The sequence below is a fragment of the Canis aureus genome, chromosome 35 (genome assembly GCF_053574225.1).
Source record: "Canis aureus isolate CA01 chromosome 35, VMU_Caureus_v.1.0, whole genome shotgun sequence".
Lineage (NCBI taxonomy): Eukaryota > Metazoa > Chordata > Mammalia > Carnivora > Canidae > Canis > Canis aureus.
In genome coordinates this window covers 13,226,179-13,247,350 of record NC_135645.1, presented here as the reverse complement: position 1 = coordinate 13,247,350, position 21,172 = coordinate 13,226,179, and the positions used below count along the sequence as shown (strand labels likewise).

The following is a 21,172-nucleotide window of genomic DNA, read 5'->3' as shown; positions in this document are numbered from 1 at the left end:
GTACCAATTCATTCATGTTCGTTTATTTTTTTTATTGAAGATATTTTTTCCTCGCTCACGGTCACTTTCCTCTATGCAGTTGCTTTTATACTTGGTGTCTTAGTCCTTTTGGGTTGTTATAACAAAATATTATAGGCTCGGTGGCTTATAAACAACAGAAATTTACTTCTCATCTTTCTGGAGGCTGGAAAGTCCAGGATCAAGGTGCTGGCTTAGTTGTGCTTTGGTGACACCCTCTTCCTGGTTTATCCCTGGCACCCTCTCTCTGGATCCTTACAGGGTGGAAGGGGCAAAGAGCTCTTGGAAGTCTCCTTGATAAGAGTACTAATTCCATTCATGAGAGCAGAGCCTTCCAAAGTTCCCATCTCCTGCTACCATCACCTTTGGGGCTTAGGATTGATTCAACACACAGATTTTGGGGGGACACATTCAGACCATAGCACTTGGTGATTTCAATTTCCACTAAGATTATATCTCCAATCCCTGGCTTCTGAGTTCCTTGACCTCGCCCCCATCATTTTGTCTACTCTAGGCAACAACCCATCTGAGGCTTATAGCAGAGAATTTATCATCATAACTGCAGTTTGTCCATAATCTCAATTACAAGCACTATTTCCTATTTTTTCTAACTCATCACCTCTAAAAATTTTTTTTTAATTTAATGTTCTGGGGCCCCTGGGTGGCTCAGCCAGTTAAGCATCTGACTTTGGCTCAGATCATGATCTTGGGATCCTGGGATTGAGTCCCACATCAGGCTCCCTGCTCAGGTGCCTGCTCAGCGGGGAGTTTGTATCTCTCTCTCTCCTCCTCCTACCCCCCCCCCCACTTGTGTGCACTCAATCTCTGTCTCTGTCTCAAGTAAATAAATATAATCCAAAAAAAAATAATGTTCTTATCCAGTGTTGTGATGAGCACCAGGTGTTATATGAAGTGTTGAATCACTACATTGTACACTTGAAATTATATTACAGTGTATGTTAACTAAGTGGAATTTAAATAAAAACTTTAAAAAATTAATTTACTTATCCAAATGTATGTGGATTTTGCCAGGCGAGAAACAGAATGAGCTTTTTGTGACACTGTTTACATAGAGCTGACAACTCGTTTAATTGTAGCTGTCTAGTACCAGTTATCTTTCAACCCCAACTAATCAGCTTTTAATCCTAATATTTTTTCACTTATCTTTCATACTCATAACTTTGTTTTGCCTCTTACCCAGTTTAGATTCCAAGGACAATCATTACTGCCTCACATACATATACACTCATCTCCTCTGCTCCCCCTTGCTTTAGCATATTCACCTGGTAAAAATCAACTCTAATTAAAACCAACTCAGGGATCCCTGGGTGGCTCAGTGGTAGAGCGTCTGCCTTTGGCTCAGGGCATGATCCTGGAGTCCCAGGATCGAGTCCCACATCGGGCTCCCTGCATGGAACCTGCTTCTCCCTCTGCCTGTGTCTCTGCTTCTCATGAATAAATAAATAACATCTTTAAATAAATAAATAAATAAATAAATAAAAAATAAATAAATAAATAAATAAATAAAACCAACTCAGCCGTTTCTGTGCTTGCACTTGTGCAAGTGCAGAGAAACACACACCTGTGCAGGTTGGTTTCACTTTATTTTGACAGGTTAGTTTTTAATTTTATGAAGTAAGGAAAGTTGAAGAATAGTACAAAGGTTTCCCATATACCCTTGACTTACATTCTCCGATTATTTTTTTTTAAGATTTTATTTATTTATTCTTAAGAGACACACAGAGAGAGGCAGAGACAGAGGCAGAGGGAGAAGCAGGCTCCATGCAGGGAGCCTGATGTGGGACTCGATCCCAGGTCTCCAGGATCACACCCTGGGCTGAAGGCGGTGCTAAACCACTGAGCCACCGGGGCTGCCCACATTCTCCGATTATTAACGATTCTGTGTTTGCTTTATTTGTTTAATTATTCTCTCTCTCTGCACATAATTTTTTAAAATCATTTGAGAGTGAGTTAAACCTAAATACCTGACTCAAACACAAATAAATATATAGCACTACATTTCCTTGAGCAAGGACATTTTCACTATAGTATAATTATTAAAAATGGAAATTAGTATTGAATAAATACTATCATCTAATCTGTAGACTTTGTTCAAAGTTTTCCAGTTGTCCCAATAATGTTCTTTACAGCAAATAATAATAAAATAAAATAAAATCCTGGCTCAGGATCCACTCTAAGATCATACACTGTATTTAGTTGCCATATGTCTTTCATCTTTAATATGGAGCAATAGTTCAATATTTCTATAGCTTTTAGGAGCTTGATATTTCCGAAGAATTCAAGCCAATTATTTGTAGAATGTCCCTCAATTTATTTTTTTTTTTTGTCCCTCAATTTAAATTTGTCTGATGTTTTCTCCTGGTTAGATTCATAGCATGCATTTTTTATATAATATGTAGTTTTGTTCTTTAATAATATATTTTGTAGATCATCCCATAATCAGTACTTAAAGAGTTTCCTTATTCTTTTTTTTAGTCATTATTTCTTCAAATATTAGCAACATTAAATTCTTTCAATCCAACGTAGATTTCTTGGCACAACTTCAATTAGAAAAATAGGCATTTTTGATTCAGCCTATTCTTATATACAGCGTTGAAAGAGAATACAACTTATGCTAAGTTTTGCAGGACAAAGACAAGAGTATATCATTTCTGATTTTCTTATTAGGTAATTATTCTTTAACATGTAATACATTTTAAAAATATATGCAGCATGTGACCTTTTGTGGAAGTGGATTTGACTCTCCCTCTTCAACTTCACATTAGGATCACTTTCAAACATACAGAAATAGACAAAAAATAACTGAATAGTGGTATACCCTCCACATAGATGGAATAATTATTAACATTTTGCTCTCTTTCTCCTTAGTCTTAGTTTATTTAGGTTGTTAGGACAAACAATACCATAGGTTAGGTGGCTTAAACAACAAACATTTCTCACAGTTCTGGAGTCTGGGAAGTTCAGGATTGAGACACCTGCAGATTTTGTGTTTGGTGAGAACCCACATCCTCTTCCCAGGCTGCAGTGTTCTTACAGTGTCTGTATATGGTAGAAGGGAATTATGTGTCAATATATGAATTTGGGGAGGGGGTCACATCAGCTTATTGCATCTGTATTCGTTGAAGCATTTGAAATCAAGTTGTAGGCATCATGACATGTCCTAAATACCCGAGCATGAATTTTTTTTAATAATGAAGACGTTCTACAACATAACCACAAAGTATTAGTCATAAATGAGTATCAATAACTTTATCCACAAATGGTTACTTCTTCCATAACCTGAACTTTCATATATATATATATATATTTCATATTCAATCTTCCTCAATTACTCCAGAATGTCTTTCATGGCTCTTTTTTGGGAGGGAGGGAACCTGAATCTGCAACATTCAACAGCTTTTTTTTTTAAGGTTTTTATTTATTTGTTTATTAATGAGAGACACACAGAGAGAGAGAGACAGAGACAGAGACACAGAGAGAGAGAGGCAGAGACACAGGCCGAGGGAGAAGCAGGCTCCATGCAGGGAGCCCGACGTGGGACTCTATCTTGGGTCTAGGATCGCGCCCAGGGCCGAAGGCAGGTGCTAAACCGCTGAGCCACCCAGGCTGTCACACTCAACAGCTTTTTTTTTAAATAGCAAATTTATTTTTTTATTTATTTAAATTTTTTTTTTTTTACATTTTTTAAATTGGAGTTCAATCTGCCAACATCTAGCACCCAGCGCCCATCCCCTCAACAGCTTTTAATCAGCAGCTCCAAGCCCTTATCTGAAGGACCCCGACTGCCGAGCGCTCCACTCCCTTGCACGCCGGGGCGGAGTGTGCAGTGCGGAGTGTGCTCTCCGCAGAGGGCGAGGGGATGCTTTAGGAGGGGCGACCTGTACCGGGAAGCCCCTTCAGCACGGGCACCGGAGGTTGAGGTTGGGGGGCAGGCAGGTAAGGACGACAGGGGCCCCGGGCCAGCGAGCGAACTCGCCCGCCTGCGAGTTAGCCTAACGCAGCTGCCGCCAGGGGGCGCGAGGCGCGGCGGCAGGAGCACAGGTGGCCTCGGCGGTCCGGCGGCGGCGGCGGCGGGGGCGCGCGGGGGGGGGGGGGGGGGCGGGGGGGCGCGGGGCGCGCGTGCGCAGTTGCTCTGCGGCGGAGGGAGCCGCGATGGAGGGCGCCCCGCCGGCCCGCCAGGTAAGCGGCGCTCCTCTCCGGGCTGCAGGCTCCCTGGCGGTGGCCGCGCCGGGCGGCCCTCTGCGCGAGAGAGCTCTGCGCCCTCGCAGGGCGTGACGAGTCGTCCCCCCGGCCGTTTCCGTGGTGCCCTCGGGAGCCCTTTGGAAAGTTAGCGAGGGAACGGCCTCCCGAGCTGCCCGCGGGCGGCGGGCGGGGGCGGGGCTGTGGGCGGGGCGAGTTTGCGGGGTGGTGTGTGGGCGGGGCTGTGGGCGGGGCTGCGGGGAGGGGAGGGGCTGTGGGCGGGGCGGGGCTGAGGGGGCGAGCCTGGGTGTGGGCGGGGCTGCGGGCGAGTTGGTGTTGGGTGTGGGCGGGGTTGAGGGGCGAGGGCGGGGCTGTGGGCGGGGCTGCGTGGGCGGGGCTGTGGGCGGGGCTGCGGGGGGGCTGTGGGCGGGGCAGGGCTGAGGGGGCGAGCCCTGGTGTGGGCGGGGCTGTGGGCGGGGCTGCGTAGGCGGGGCTGCGGGGGAGGGGAGGGGGCTGTGGGCGGGGCAGGGCTGAGGGGGCGAGCCCTGGTGTGGGCGGGGCTGCGGGGCGAGGGCGGGGCTGCGTGGGCGGGGCTGCGTGGGGAGGGGAGGGGCTGTGGGCGGGGCAGGGCTGAGGGGGCGAGCCCTGGTGTGGGCGGGGCTGCGGGCGAGAGCGGGGTTGTGGGCGGGGCTGCGGGGGAGGGGGCGAGCCCTGGTGTGGGCGGGGCTTCGGGCGGGGCGGGGTTAGGCGGGGCTGTGGGCGAGGGCGGGGCTGTGGGCGGGGCTGCGTGGGCGGGGCTGCGGGCGGGGCTGCGGGGAGGGGAGGGGCTGTGGGCGGGGCGGGGCTGAGGGGGCGAGCCTGGGTGTGGGCGGGGCTGCGGGCGGGGCTGAGGGGCGTGGGCGGGGCTGTGGGCGGGGCTGCGGGGGGCTGTGGGCGGGGCAGGGCTGAGGGGGCGAGCCCTGGTGTGGGCGGGGCTGCGGGCGGGGCGGGGTTGGGTGTGGGCGGGGCTGCGGGGCGAGGGCGGGGCTGTGGGCGGGGCTGCGGGGGGGAGGGGAGGGGGCGGTGGGCGGGGCAGGGCGGAGGGGGCGAGCCCTGGTGTGGGCAGGGTTGCGGGCGGGGCGGGGTTGGGTGTGGGCGGGGCTGCGGGGCGAGGGCGGGGCTGTGGGCGGGGCTGTGGGGAGAGGGCGGGGCGAGGGCGGGGCTGCGGGCGGGGCCGTGGGGCGAGGGCGGGGCGAGGGCGGGGCGAGGGCGGCGCTGTGGGGCGAGGGCGGGGCGAGGGCGGGGCTGCGGGCGTGCAGTGGCCGGACCTCGCCGCTTCCCAGGCCCCGCGGCCTCCCGGGCCGCCTCCTCCCCGCCCGCGGGTGCGGAGCTCGCAGCGCTGGGCTGTCAGCCAGGCGTGGGGCTCGGCTGCGTGTGCTCCTCGCTGTTCCCGCCTGAGCTGATGGACGGAGGGAGGGACGAGCCGAGGAGCCCTCGGGAGGACCGGCGTTTCTCAACATGATGCTCGTGCCTTTCACCTTGGTCGTGGGTGTGCATTTGCCTTTTAGAGGCTTGCAGCCCGTGCGATACGTTTTATGTGAGAGGCATTTTACAGTTTACCAAAAAAAAAAAAAAAAAAAAAAAAAAACACTGTAGAGGCATTCAAAGAATTGTAGGGCAGCCCGGCTGGCCCAGCGGTTTAGCGCCTGCCTCCAGCCCGGGGCGTGACCCTGGAGCCCCGGGATCGAGTCCCACGTCGGGCTCCCGGCATGGAGCCTGCATCTCCCTCTGCCCGTGTCTCTGCCTCTCTCTCTGTGTCTCTCATAAACAAATAAAATCTTAAAAAAAAGAATTGTTGCACAAATGGACGCACTATTTCAGTGCATTCTCAAAATAGGACTATGAAATAGGCATGATAGGGATGAGTGAACCCAAACATTTTTTTTTTTTCCACCCCTGTGGCTGGCTGGCCCTGGGTGAGCAACAGAGACATGATCCCTGTCCTCCCTGAGTGATCACGCCTACTATAGAGTGGAGAAAAGAGATTTAGACAGACTGCCAAGGTCACACAATTGAAAGTTAGAGAGCTTGGATTCTGTTGCAGGAACTCTATGAAGCCAGACTGAACCTTCCCCCACCCAAGAACTTGATCTGGATATAGAGTGATCACACACACACACACACACACACCATGAGTACATGAAAAGACTTATGACTTACACATAATGGCTTATTATATCCTTACATAACGAAAAGAGAAGAGCAGGACCTAAATGACTTAAAAGCAGATCCTAAACTACTTAAAAGGGCAAGGAAAGGAAGCTAGATCTGGGTTTTTATTGAGGCCAGGGTGAGAGTTCCTGTGTGTGGACTGGGGCTTTCCTGGTTTGACTCTCTTACCCACACCAAAGATGCTTTCTTACCAGCTTGCCCATTTGAGGGAACCAAGAGGAAGAAGGGGGGGCTTAATAGCTGTCAGCAGCTAAACATAACAAAATTGAATGGGACTCCTTATATAAGATATTCAGCTAATGACGGAAGTGCACTATTTTTCATTTAGTTTTTGAACTTGTGTAAGTAAGCCTTCATGGCTGTCTATGAAGCCGGTAGCCTGCACTCAGTAGAATGATGAAAGTTCCATTGAATGCCTTGTTCAAGAGCCCAAAGGCATATTTTGAGAAATAAAATGAGTGCCTTGGTCATTGTTAGTAATGTCTGGAACTCTAACAGGGATAAAGGGTGTTGGGTGAGGCCTTTTATTATGGCTTTGGTATATGTAGAGACGTGTGATCTTGATTTATATTTTGAATATCTGTGAAACAAGAGGTTCCCAGAGTTCTTTACCCCAAGGGGTGCAGCTCCTAGGCATGCTCCAAGAGTCTGTAAAAATGTGCAGATGGAGACAATTGTTGGCCCAGGCGTTCATTGTTGACTGTAGGAAGTTCAGCCAGTTGTGCTGACCCTTGGGCCCTAGCTTTATCAGGGACATCTTGGTTAAGGGATGAAAAGCAATAAATAACCGAGCTCTGTTGTGTATAATTGTGGTGATGCTGTCACCACTGGACAGCACATTTGTCCATCAGACTTCAAATGGGACTTTGAAATGTACAAACTCTGATTGCAGTTCACTTAGTTGAACCCAAGTCACTCAGGTTTTCAAGGGGTTCAGAAGAAAGGTGCCTTCTTCCGGCACCATGACACTGACAAAAGAATGAGGACAAGGGAGAGCATGTCCTTCTTCAGGTGAGATGTGCTATGTGGCCGAGAGTTGGTTTTATCCTGTAGCAAGGAGGCTTGGGTAGTCATGCTGAGCTGCAAAGTGCTGGTTCTAGGACCCAAGGCACGAACAGCTGGGTATAGAGGATCACAGGCTCAGGGCTTGTAGATACTCTATTTTCATGAGAGTCTTTTATGCTGTAACTAATGGCAAATAGTGTGGGGCTAGGGAGCTATTTTCTTGCACCAGAAGCCTCTGGACAACTTATGGCCACTATGGGTGGTCCAGAGATGCAGGAGTCATGGAAAGAAGCTGCACAAGTCTCTATGGTGAAGGATTCTGTGTGTGTGTGTGTGTGTGTGTTTGGGGGGAGGGGAATAGCACTAATGGGAGTGTCTGTTATAATTTTGACAAATTTTAGTATCTTTTTTGAGACAGGTCCTCATTCAGCATGAATGTTACTCATTTGGAAGTAACAGTGTAAATAGGCGTAAGTAAAATTTGTAAATGAGGAAGGAATAGTTGCTCTAGACCCACAAAATGCCTAATAAATGTTGGGCTTGTTTTAATGTTGTGGATGCTGAGAGGGTCAATAGTAGTTTTCTTGGCATTGTCATGGGTAGAGTGGCCCCTGGTTTACCAAATAATTTTCAGGGATTTAACTAAGGTGGCAGTCCTTAAGCTATATTTGGGGCAATGGTCCATCTACTTTTCGTGAACTCCTTTGTGCATATTTGTAAGTCCTGAATGGATATGTCAGAAGAATGTCTTCGGAGGAGGAGGTAATCATTGTAATGTCATACTTGTGCTCCTGGAGAAAAATGGATACAATTACAATATTGCCTGTAAAGGTTGCATGTGAAAGCAAGCCTTTAGATGCATCCTGTGGCTAGCTAGGTAAAGGTATATTGTGTCCTACTAGAGGGGGAGGCAAAGTGTACTTAGAGGTTATTGTAAGACACATTAAACAGAGTATTAGCCAAATTTATAATAACAAATATTTACCAGTTTCTGATTGGATAGAGTCAATAATTTCGATAGTATAGGGGATAGGGACCTTCGTGGGTAGGAGCACAGCATCAAGGGGACAGTAATCAACTGTGAGGCACCATTCATTTTTCCAACTTTAACAGGCCACATTAGGCTGTTAAATAGAGAAGCAGTAGGGATAATCACTCTTTCACTAATTAGGTTTTATATAATAACTCCCAAACCTCAAAGGCCCTGCCTGTTTTATGTTATATTGAGTTGTATTTACTATTTAATTGGGGATGGGGGTGGGGAGTGGGAGGGTGGTCCATGGCGTTCCACTTTTAAAAAGCCATTTGTAAGCTCCAAAGACTCTATTTAAATTTTTTGTTGGGCCAGAGCAACCATTGCCAATATGGGATATTTTAGGGTGATGTGTACTGTACTCTGTTACCAGGGAGAATTTAGTCAAGGCAGTACTTCTGATGGTTAAAGTGAGGCATATCTATTTATGGTCCATTTTATGTTGAGTAATTCCATTAAAATTGTAGGAAGTGCCTTGTTTAAATTTAGTGGGATCTTTTCGTGGGATCTGCAGGTGTAACTAGTTTGAGCCCAGTATTGATTAAAGCCATGAAGATTTGCCACCTGATGCATTTCAGCAGATGTTGCAGTTAATAAAAAACCTGTGCTGTAAAGATACAAAAGCCAATCTTTATCTTTTGTGGTATAAATTATTTTAACAAGTTTTCGATTTCCAACTGGGCCAAATTGTAGACTTCCCTCTCAGTTTCTTTTTGTTTTGTTTCTTTTTTCTCTCTTAGGTTTTTGCTTTGTTTGTCTCTTTTTCTCTCCTTTTTGATGGTGAGTGAATATACTTCAAGTGGAAGGAGTCCTCTCTACCATTTCATGTTTATAAATGTCATCCTTCAGAAAGTCTCAACTCAATATCACCAGGTTTAGGGGCATATGGTGACTTCATGGAATTTAAAAATCCTGAGCTTAAGTTGAGTTTGAATTATCCCTTCGCTGTGCCACATGGGTGCCATGGGGGCTTTCCTCTGTAACCCCGAGGATCAGGGTTTTTGTTATAAGTGAGGCATCGGTGGCAACAGCAGGGAACAACAGGGGTGTTTAAGGGGCCTGGTGAGCTCTATGTGTTCTCACAATGGCTGCTTCCTTCCCTTCTCTTTTCTCTCTTTCTTTTTTTTTTTTTTTAAACTCCACAGTAACTGTCTTTCATGAGTGACCACCCATTGGGCCCATATCTTTCACATGGTTTCCTCTTTCCTCAGAATGCTCCTTAGATTTGGGGCCTATGCCTGATTCATTTATTTTTAACTCCATTGTTTGTGTAAATCAGAGTTAATTTACCAACTTCCCACAGATGGTTGGTAAAGTTGTTTCCACTTTCTTAGTATTCCAAACATTGTTAACTCCATGTACACAGAGTTTTAGTTTATACTCATTTTAAACCTTTCTAGGTATTGCAAATGACTCTCCAAAGAGATTGAACTAATGTCACTCCTGTTACATGGTTTTTTGCTGTTTAATTGTTCCTCTAGTGACTAGGAAATTCTGGAGGCTAAAGACTTTACTCATTTTTGAATCCCCAGTCCCAACTAAACTACCTAACAAGTACTACTAGTTGGAGAATATGTGTCTCATATAAAAATATATGAACTGTAGGAGAAAAAACATATTAATTACTGTTTCCTAAAAGCTTAAATATTGCTTTCAAGTTAATTTATCTATTTTGAACACTAACTCTTCTTTTTAAAATGAGCATTTCTCAGTAAGTAATTTAAATCATTTATACTTGTTTCCAGGTAATAAATGAAGGAGATTCAAGCTTTGCCACTGAGCCACAGGAAGAGATAGAGGAGAATCCTAGCCCAGCTGTGGATGAAAATAATATAGTGTCAGCAAAAAAACAGGGGCCGAATTTACATAACTGGAGCAGTGACTGGGGCTTTTGGGTAATATTTTTTACTTCTTATATGTTAATTTTAATCTTTAATCCAAATTTTCTTCAAATTTATAGCAATTCATATAATACTTATAATGTTGTCTCATTAGTTTCTAGATTTTTCAGATCTTTTAAGTTTTAGTCCAGAGTCCAAGATACTTCTGATAATGCTCTCCTTTGGCCACTAGAATGCACTGTTGTCTGGTTTGTGGGAGAGGAATTATCTGCTTCAGTTTCCCTGGGAGAAAACTATACCACAGAATTGGATTCCACTTATGTTGTTGTTCACTGTATTGGCAAGGGACTAACGTTATACAGGAACCATATTTCTAAACATTACTGAGAAATGAGCCATTTTACATAATTTTGATTTAAATAATTAGTTTCAGTACCTAAAGGAAGTTTAACAGTGTTTGACCTATAGTATATAATAATTAAACAGTGTTTGACCTATAGTATATAATAATTATAAGGTAAAATTTAAAGTTAGGAGTTTCATATTCTGTTTGCACTGTACTTACTTGTTTGCATAACCTGAATATGGTTCAGGTTTCCCTACAGTAAAATGAGACTCCTGCTTGTTGATTAGGTGCATAAAGTCTTTTGGTAAGACCAGCATTTCTATTGCTATATGAATCCTAGCATTTATTATCTTAAAAGGCTTGTTCTAAATCTAGCAATTCCTATGAGATTTATGAGATATTTGACAGAATCAGCTATAATGCAACTATAAGTGAAATTTATATAAAATTATAAGGCATTTATAGTTCCAGTATTAATTCATTAGAAAGCTAATCTCTTGGCAATTAGGTATACTTGGTAGCAGAATTTCTTATAATTTTAGAGTAGCCTAAAAAAAGACATGATATTAATAGGTTATAAAGATTAGTACAAGTACTATTATTCTGTTCATAAGTAGTAGTTCAATTATTGAATATTAACATGAATAGCTGTTTCTTTTTAAAAATATTTTATTTATTTATTCATGAGAGACACAGAGAGAGAGAGAGAGAGAGAGGCAGAGACACAGGCAGAGGGAGAAGCAGGCTCCACGCAGGGAGCCCAACGTGGGACTCGATCCTGGGATTCTAGGATCACGCCCTGGGTTGAAGGCAGCGCTAAACTGCTGAGCCACCCGGGGTTCCCATGAATAGCTATTTCTTAATTCCTATTAAGAAACTTAACATAAGTTTTTAAAAACATTTTCTAAGGAAAATGTTTAATTGCTAAGAAACATAGCAAATAACTACACATCCTGAAAATTATGTCTTCTATATCAATTATATTATTTTTGGTTACATTCAGAGAAAGTTTCTGACTATTATAGTGTTTTGGCCCTTCTGCACTATGATTTCTGTATCTTTGTTATAGATTGGAAAACCTTTATAGTTCCAAAGGCTATCTATAGGGCTCAGTAGTCACGGTGGTTATTCTTTGGCAGACTTAAAGCAAAAAAAGCAAGAAAAGAAACAAGCAGGGAAATGAGGATTTAGTAATAGGAGAGAGGAAAAAAGATATATGCGTTCTAAAGCTTTGCAACTCCCAAGTGTAGAATGTGGGGCCAACAGACTTGGCATCACCTGTCAGCTAATTAGAAATGCAGAGTCTTGGGGCCCAACCTCAGACCTACTGAATTAGAATCTTTATTTTTCAAGAATTCCAGGAGATGTGTATGCACATTCACCTTTGAGAGGCTCTTGTTCAGTGTTTGAAGGTCTGCTTTAGCTCGTTTAGTTCACTATGCTGATTACAAGTACGTTATTTTGAGGAATTTTTTAGAGGAATTTTTATAGGAATTCACATGAAATAGATTTAAAGATAAATACAACATCTTAAAAGTTTTACCGACTTTTTCAGAGGTCACTTACCCAGAAACTGTACTATCAGAACTGAGAAGCAAACAAAAACAAGAAAAGTCTGAACAGTTAAAATCAAAGTTCTTGCTGATGTATCTTGTGGAGGAGAGTTCCTCAAGTCTTCATCTGGAATATCTTTAATAGATCTTTGACATATTTTTTATAAGCCTAAATTAGTTGGTTCCTATTTTATAGTTGAATAGAATATTGGAGATAGGGGAATAATTGGTGATAACACATGGACAATAGGACAAAATGACATCAGAAGCTCAAAAAGTGAAGCAACCTGGACTTCTTAATGAGGGGGCCAAAGGTCTATGCAGATTAAGAAAAGAGTAGTAGGCTGTTGGATTTATGACTTGAATCTCAGGAAAGAGATTGAAGCGGGAAGTAAATTTGGGAGACTTTGAGTATGGATGCTATTTAAAGACCGATTTATAAAGATTAGATGAGATCACCTAGGGAAAAATATGGATAAATAAAAAAAGTGGACTCTCCAATGTTTAGAACCTCTCTTTATGTTTAGGTGGTGGAGAAGTAACTAGCAAAAGAAATGGATTTGGTTAATGAGATAAAATCTTAGGAAGTGTGGCATCCTCAAAGGCAAATGATGGAAGTCTTTTAAGGACAGAATGATCTATTGTGATTAAGTAAAGTAAGGTGAGGCCTAAAAATTGACTACTGGATTTGGAAAGTAGAGGTTGCTAGTGATATTAAAAAGTAGTTTGGGGCACCTGGGCGGCTCAGTCATGGTTATTGGTAGAAGTGATGGTTAAGAAGTCTGCAAAATAATGCACTTTTTCTCTGTCATTTTAAATCCATCTCGTTCTACTGCTGACACCACCCTGTTTCTGTTTTCACATTCTTCTGGCAATAAAGTTGGAATTGAATGAGCATAATAAGATGGCTGTGTTCACTGAGGGAATCCAAGATCAACACAGGAAAAACTAATACCAAAGCAGGAAAATATTCATGAGGCACATGACCTGGTAGTTAAACAAAAAATTGAAAAGGTTGTTAGAGCCATTTCACTGGAATACCCAAAAGTCTTTTCACTTAGGGAAGGCTTCCACAAAAGGAATTGATAACTTTTTAAAGTTTTGGCCTTTCAAAGAGTTAAGCTGTGGGGACCTGAAAAATTCACTGGTGTAGAATAAGTCATACATTCTGGCTAACTTAGTTGTTCCACAGTAGTGAATTTAGAGGGCAGCGTGATATCATTGAATGAATTAGAGATTGGGAACAAAAAAATCTAGGGGAGAGTGTACACTCTGTCCCTGGTGATTTCACCGTGTGGTGTTCTTGAGTATGTTGTTCAACCTGTCAGGTGCCTCATTTATAAAGTGAGAGATTGGGCCATAGTATTACAACATTGGTGTGTCTTGAATCAATATGAAAAAAAAAAAAAGGTGGAGGGTGTGTTTGGTTAGCAAATGCTCGTAACTTACTTTTGTGATAGCTGTGTATCAGTCATAAAAAACTCTGAGTATATACAGTGGGAGTATGTTACATGGAGAACACCTTTTCCTTAAGAGTGGTTAAAAGAATTGAAAAGTACTGGATAAAAGGATCTTCTATTTGTAATTGGAAAATACGTTTTGATGATTCTCCATAAATAAAAATTGTGAAAACTTGACAAAATGATACAAGACAGTGAAACAGAGTTTATTAAAGGTTTTTTGCTTCTGAGGCTGGTTTCTTTTTAGACCCTATCCGTTTAATCTTCTGCTGAACTCATTGGCTATTAAGTGTCTTTCTGACAGTAGGACTTTATTTATTTATTTGTTTGTTTGTTTGCTTGTTTATTTATTTATTTCCAGGGCAGTTAATAGCTAACAGTAGGACTTTAATTTAAAAGAAGTTGATTACATCACCATAGCACCTGATTAGTGAGATCAACAGCTGCAGATTTTCTATTTCAATCCTGTAATATAGAAATAGGAATCTTGTTATATTTGTTTTCTTTTCTATTTAAAAATGAAAATAGGGAAGCCCGAGTGGCTCAGCGGTTTGGCGCTGCCTTCCGTCCAGGGCCTGATCCTAGAGACCCAGGATCAAGTCCCATGTCCGGCTCCCTGCATGGAGCCTGCTTCTCCCTCTGCCTGTGTCTCTGCCTCTCTCTCTGTGTGTCTCTAATAAATAAATAAATAAATCATAAAAAAGTCTTAATAACTTTTAAGTCCCAATGGAACAGAAATTATGTGAAAGGAAAAAGAAAACTTGAAATAAACTTAATGGCAAATAAATATTTATGCTTTTGCCATTTAACTGTTAGTAAAAATACATAGCAAAAACAACAACAAAACCAAACTCCCAAAACTTATAAGAGAGAAATTCTTTTTTCCCCTGACTAAAATAATGGTATATTCCAGGTGGATTAATGCCCCAAAGGAAAAGCATACAGAGGTTTGCAGCAGATGCACTGATTTAATGTAACTTCTCTTAGTGATGTAGGGCTAGTAACTATTGAGAGTAGAAAAAAGCCTTTGAAATTTTCTGTTGCTGACAGTTAGAAAATGACATACACCGGGGTACCTGGGCAGCTCAGTTGTCTAAGCACCTGACTCTTGATTTCAGCTCAGGTCATGATCTGAAGAGTTGTGAGATCAAGCACCACATCAGGCTCTGCACTGGGTGTGGAGCCTGGTTAAGATTCTCTCTCCTTCTCCCTCTGTCCCCAGCACCACCCTCCACACCCCTTGCATGCTCTCTCTTTCTCAAATAAATAAATAAATAAAATAAAAATAAAAAGTATTTTTGTTCTAAAACATTTTAAGAATAAAACAGGCCTAGATTTTGAACTAGTATACTTATGTTTTGTTTGAAAATAGTTGAGTTTTTCTAGATCATAATCAAGGTTTTTCTAATTATACAAGAAATCATAAGTATTGACTCTATGCTTTATCATCGACTTATAGCATGATGATAGTCGTGTTATTCACAAGTAAACTTTTCTACTTATAAATAAGGGATAAAACTTGTCACAAACCTGATTTAGAGGTAGGTACATCATGAGGATTAATTAATGTTGTACTGTTAAACAACAAAAACCCAAGAGGATTAATTAGTATATTTGTAACATACTTTGGCAACTTTGGAGAGGCATTTTCTGTAATCATATGTTGTCTTCCCCAGTGTATCTTGAATTTATTCAAGCTAAGAAGGATATTTTAGACTTTCACTTTGGTAGCTGATAAGAATAAACTTACTTTCCAATTTCTGTTGGATTTGAAAATCATATTTTATCCAATTAAAATTCAATTATAGAAAGATAGTCTTTGAAAACCTGGATATATTAATACTTTTAGATTTAATAATAAGGAAATAGGAACTAACATTTCTGGCAATATGGAAAGAGGACCATTTAACTTAAAAGCTCTTCTGCTGCAAAGTACTTAAAACTGCTGGATGAAATGTTACAAACATGTTTTTAAAATGAATGTCTGGGCTCACAAAATAGCAAGAGATGTACCTAAGGGCTAAAAACGGAGAGGGAACTGATTACCTGAGTTGTAAGCACATGAGCTAATGCTGAGACAGCCCTGAGGAGTTTATTAGCCTCAGTAACAAATGCTTTAATGGCCACCCTGGGATTGGAGATGATGCCTTGGACTTGTATGAATTAGAACTGGGAACTCCTTATAAAGCCATAACTCCTGAAGAGTTATATAGTCTGTGAAAGGTAGACTAGGAAAGAAATTCACTTACATCTGCCCGTTTGAAGACAAGGAAGCTTACCTGTCTATAAACTTGTGCTTGGGGTAGTAGGGGAGGGAAATCTTCCTGAGAGTACACAGCTGTAGTCAATTTAGTCATGTAGTCATGAAGTTTTGGGACCTGAATTTAATACTTTATGAGTGAGCAGAAGGAGATTCAATAAATAGCATATTAGACCCTCAAAAGTTAGGATAAAACTACCAGATAAAAGCTATAAAATCATCATTTGATATTATTAAAGACTTAATAAAAGGAATTAAGCATGTGATAAATAGATAAGACCTTTTTTTTGGACTTTTTTTTAATGGAGAGAGAGAATGTGCGAGCATGTGCAGGGGGAGTGGCAAGGGGTACAGGGAGAGAATCTCAAGCAGAGTTCTGTGCTGCACAGAGCCCAACACAGGACTTGATCTCATGACCCCAAGATCATGATCTGAGCTGAAACTAAGAGTCAGACACTTAAATGACAGCCATCTAGGCACACCTGGATAAGACATTCTTAAAAACACCATGCAGATTTGGAAAACAATCAGATACAACTTCTAGAAATGGAAAATACAGTCATTGAAATAATAATTTAAACATTCAAAGGACATAGCTAAAGAGGAAATAGCTAAAGAGAAAATCAGTGAACTGATACATGAGGAAATTATTACATTGTACCACTGAGAGATACAGAAAAATTTGAAAGAGAATGGCTTAAGAGATAAGGAGAAAATTAGAGAAGTCCAATATGAATCTAAATAGAAGTTTCAGAAGATCAACATAAAGGCAATATTCAAAAGGAATATGCCTGAAAATTTTCTACTCTTGATGAAAGACCAGAATCAAAAAGTGCAGTGAGTCTCTCACAGGATAAATGAAAAGAATACTGAACAGAGACATTAGTATCAAACAAGTGGCGAAGGCAGATATACATGAATTAAGATAGGAATAGCTTTCTTTAAAAAGTTTATTTATTTTTTTAGTCATTTCTACACCCAGCAAGGGCCTTGAACTCATGACCCTGAGATCAGTAGTTACATGCCGTTCTGACTGAGCCAGCCAGGCACCCCAACAATAGTCTTAATAATTCATTTGAGAGTCTTCTAGGCACCAGGCTGTTCTAAGTGTCTCTGCCAGTAGAGCTGATTGGAAGATGAGTAGATACACATAAACAAATGTGTAATATATGTTTTTGTTTGAAGTTTTTATTTAAATTCTAGTTAACATATAGTATTGTTTTCGGGGTAATTTAGTGATTCATCACGTACATAGAATATCATCACAAGTGCCCTCCTTAATATCCATCATCCACTTAGCCATCCCCTGCCCACCTCCCCTCCAGCAACCCTCAGTTTGTTCTCTATAGTTAATAGTCTCTTATGGGGGGATCCCTGGGTGCCACAGCGGTTTAGCGCCTGCCTTTGGCCCAGGGCGCGATCCTGGAGACCCGGGATGGATCCTGGAGACGTCGGGCTCCCTGCAGGGAGCCTGCTTCTCCCTCTGTCTATGTCTCTGCCTCTCTCTCTCTCTCTCTGTCACTATCATGAATAAATAAATAAAAATCTTTTTAAAAAAAAACTCTCTTACGGTTTGCCTGCCCCTCTTCTCTCTTTTTGCAAATGTGTGATATGTCAGGTAGTGACAGAAGGCAAAGAGGACTATAAGGTTTAGAGAATCACATGGAAGGGAGTAGCATTTTCAGTTAGGAGGGTCTGGAAAAGCTGCTCTGAGGAAGTGCCATTTGAAAGAGCGGGACAAAAAGAACCCAGATGAATCATGTGAGGAAGAGAAAAGGGAAATGGTATACTGGGGAAAGGCAAGAGGCAGGAATAAGACAGGCTTGTTTGACAGCTTACTGATGGGGTCAGATGTGATGAGTGAGGAAGAAGAAAAAGGTCAAGGATAATAATTCCTCAGTTTCTGATCAGTGCAGATAGGTGCGTGGAAGCATCACTTAGGAGAAGAGAAAAACAGCGGGGAGAAGTAGCTTTGGGGCTTGAGGAAATCAAGTTGGAGATGCATATTTGATATACAAGTAGAAAAGAGTAGTAGGCTGTTGGATTTATGACTTGAATCTCAGGAAAGAGATTGAAGCGGGAAGTAAATTTGGGAGACTTTGAGTATGGATGCTATTTAAAGACCGATTTATAAAGATTAGATGAGATCACCTAGGGAAAAATATGGATAAATAAAAAAAGTGGACTCTCCAATGTTTAGAACCTCTCTTTAATGTTTAGGTGGTGGAGAAGGAACTAGCAAAAGAAATGGATTTGGTTAATGAGATAAAATCTTAGGAAGTGTGGCATCCTCAAAGGCAAATGATGGAAGTCTTTTAAGGACAGAATGATCTATTGTGATTAAGTAAAGTAAGGTGAGGCCTAAAAATTGACTACTGGATTTGGAAAGTAGAGGTTGCTAGTGATATTAAAAAGTAGTTTGGGGCACCTGGGCGGCTCAGTCAGTTAAGCATCTGCCTTTGGCTCAGGTCATGATCTCCAGGTCCTGGGATTCCCTGTTCAGCAGGGGGTCTGCTTCTCTCTGTCCCTCTGTCCCTCCCCTCCAGCTCATGCATGCATGCGCCCTCTCTCTCTCTCTCTCTTTCAAATAAATAAAATCTTTAAAATTTCTCATTGTCCTAGATAATTGAAAGAATATACTTAGGATGGAGTCTTAATTAATATCCCAATAACACATTACTATTTCAATTATTTTCCATATTCTCTGTCATTTATTAAATATGTTAACCTACGTTTCCCAACAATGAGAAATTTTAAAGAGCACATAGAAACCATATCTCAAGTAATACAAAAATTCTAGCTCAGCATTCTTTATCTACCTTTCCAAAAAACCTTTTATTATGTATGAGACATGAAGTTAAAAGCCATGGCATTGATCCTATGAGCCATACTAAGAGTGAGTTTCTATTACACTAGTCACATTTTGCTCAATAATTAAATAATTTTACTTTTGTTATTTCTCTGGTGATGATGTTATTAATGTAGAGTAGTAAAATTGCCTAAAGATAGTCGGTTGGAGGGAGAACAAAGAAGAATATGAAGATACAAATGGCCAACAGATGCATGAAAACATGCTCGGTGTCACAAGGTATCAGGGAAATACAAATCAAAATCACAATGAGTTATGACCTTGCACTGGCTAAAATTAACAACTCAGGAAACAACAGATGTTGGCAAGGATGTGGAGAAAGGGCTAACCCTCTTACACTGTTGCTGGGAATGCAAACCTGTGCAGCCATTCTGGAAAACAGTATGGAGGTTCCTCAAAAAGTTAAAAATAGAACTACCTTATGACCCGGTGATTGTACTTGTAGGGATTTACCCCAAAGATACAAATGTACTGACCCAAAGGGGCACTTGCACCCCAATGTTTATCGCAGCAATGTCCACAATAGCCAAACTATGGGAAGAGCCGGATGTCCATCGACAGATGAATGGATAAAGAAGATTTGGTATATATACACAATGGACTACTACTCAGCCATCAAGAAATGAAATCTTGCCATTTGCAATGATGTGGATAGAACTAGAGGGTATTATACTACGTGAAATAAGTCAATCAGACAAAGACAATTATCGTATCTCACTCATATGTGGAATTTAAAAAACAAAACAGGATCATAGGGGAAGGGAGGGAAAAATAAAACAAAAGGAAATCAGAGAGGGAGACAAACCATAGACACTCTTAATCATAGGAAACAAACTGAAGGTTCCTGGAGGGGAAGGGAGTAGGGATGGGGTAACTGGGGTGGTGAACATTAAAGAGGGCATAATGTAATGAGCACTGGGTGTTATATAAGAATCAATGACCTCTACCTCTGAAATTAATAATACATCTATGTTAATTGAATTTAAATAAAAATATTTTTAAAAAGAATATGGAGAATGACCTCTGAATCCGCTTTAAAAGCTCTTTAGACATTGCCACCTCTTACAAAGAATTAACACATTTCTTCTAACCCTACAAACTTTCTCCTTCTTTTATTTTTTTTTTTACTTTTAGTTTGAGATAATTTTATATTCACATGCAGTTGTAAGAAATGATACAGATAACCTGTATCCTTTAAACAATTTTCCCCCAATGATAATGTGTTGCAAAAGTATATACAATATCGCATTGATACACATTGATCTCACATTGACACAGAACATTTTCATTATAGCAAGAATCCTCTTTATAGACATAGCTTTTTTTTATAGTGTCCCCTCTCCCTACTCAACCCTTGTCAACCACTAATCTATTGTCCATTTTTATAATTATGTCATTTCATTTTTTTAACCAATTTCTATTTATTTATTTATTTGTTTGTTTGTTTGTTTGTTTGTTTTTATTGGAGTTCAGTTTGCCAACATATAACACCCAGTGCTCATCCCACCAAGTGCCCCCCTCAGTGCCCATCACCCAGTCACCCCAACCCCCCACCCACCTCCCCTTCCACTACCCCTTGTTCGTTTCCCAGAATTAGGAGTCTCTCATGTTTTGCCACCCTCACTGATATTTTCACTCATTTTCTCTCCTTTTCCCTTTATTCCCTTTCATTAATTTAATTATGTCATTTCAAGTATATTATGTAAATAGTATCATACAGTAGTGACCTTTTCCATTTTTACTCATAATTCCCTGGAGATCCATCTGTTTTGTTTTGTGTACCAAGAGTTCATTCCTTTTTAAAGTTTATGTTTGTATGAATATGTGTGTGTGTGTGTGTGTATATATGAACGTATGTACGTATGTGTAGAAATACATATATATGTACATATATATGTGTGTTTTATTTTTTATTTTTAAAGATTTTGTTTGTTTATTCATGAGAGACACAAAGAGTCAGAGTTATGGCAGAGGGAAAAGCAGGCTCCCTGTGGGGAACCTGATGCATGGGACTCTATCCTAGGACCCTGGTATCATGACCTGAGCCAAAGGCAAGATGCTCAGCCACTGAGCCACCCAGGTGCCCTATATGTATGTTTTAAAGTAGTCTCTGTACCCAGTATGAGGCTCAAACTCATGACCCAGAGATCAAGAGTCTCACCCTCTTCCAGCTGAGCCAGCCAGTGCCCGAGTTCATTCCATTTTAATGCTGAGTAGTAGTCCCTGGTATGGATGTACCACAGTTTTAACCATATACCCAATGAAGACTATCTGGGCTATCTCCAGTTGGGGGCTATGATGAATAAAACGGCTATAGATATTCTTGTACAGGTTTTTGTGTGAATATGTTTTCCTCACTAGGGGTATGTGTCCAGG

At 41.6% G+C, this 21,172-nt stretch overlaps 1 protein-coding gene across 2 annotated transcripts in view; it reads left to right on the top strand.

Annotated features, from left to right (window-relative positions):
- The first annotated feature begins 4,151 nt into the window (after positions 1 to 4,151).
- The window catches only part of GRAMD1C (GRAM domain containing 1C), an 88,079-nt gene continuing 71,058 nt past the window's right edge, over positions 4,152 to 21,172 (top strand). For both annotated transcript variants that reach the window (XM_077884263.1, XM_077884262.1), the window contains exons 1-2: positions 4,152 to 4,218; positions 10,213 to 10,362. In XM_077884263.1, coding sequence (XP_077740389.1) covers positions 4,192 to 4,218; positions 10,213 to 10,362 — 177 coding nt within the window. In that variant the 5' untranslated portion in view covers positions 4,152 to 4,191. The remainder of the gene's footprint in view (positions 4,219 to 10,212; positions 10,363 to 21,172) is intronic.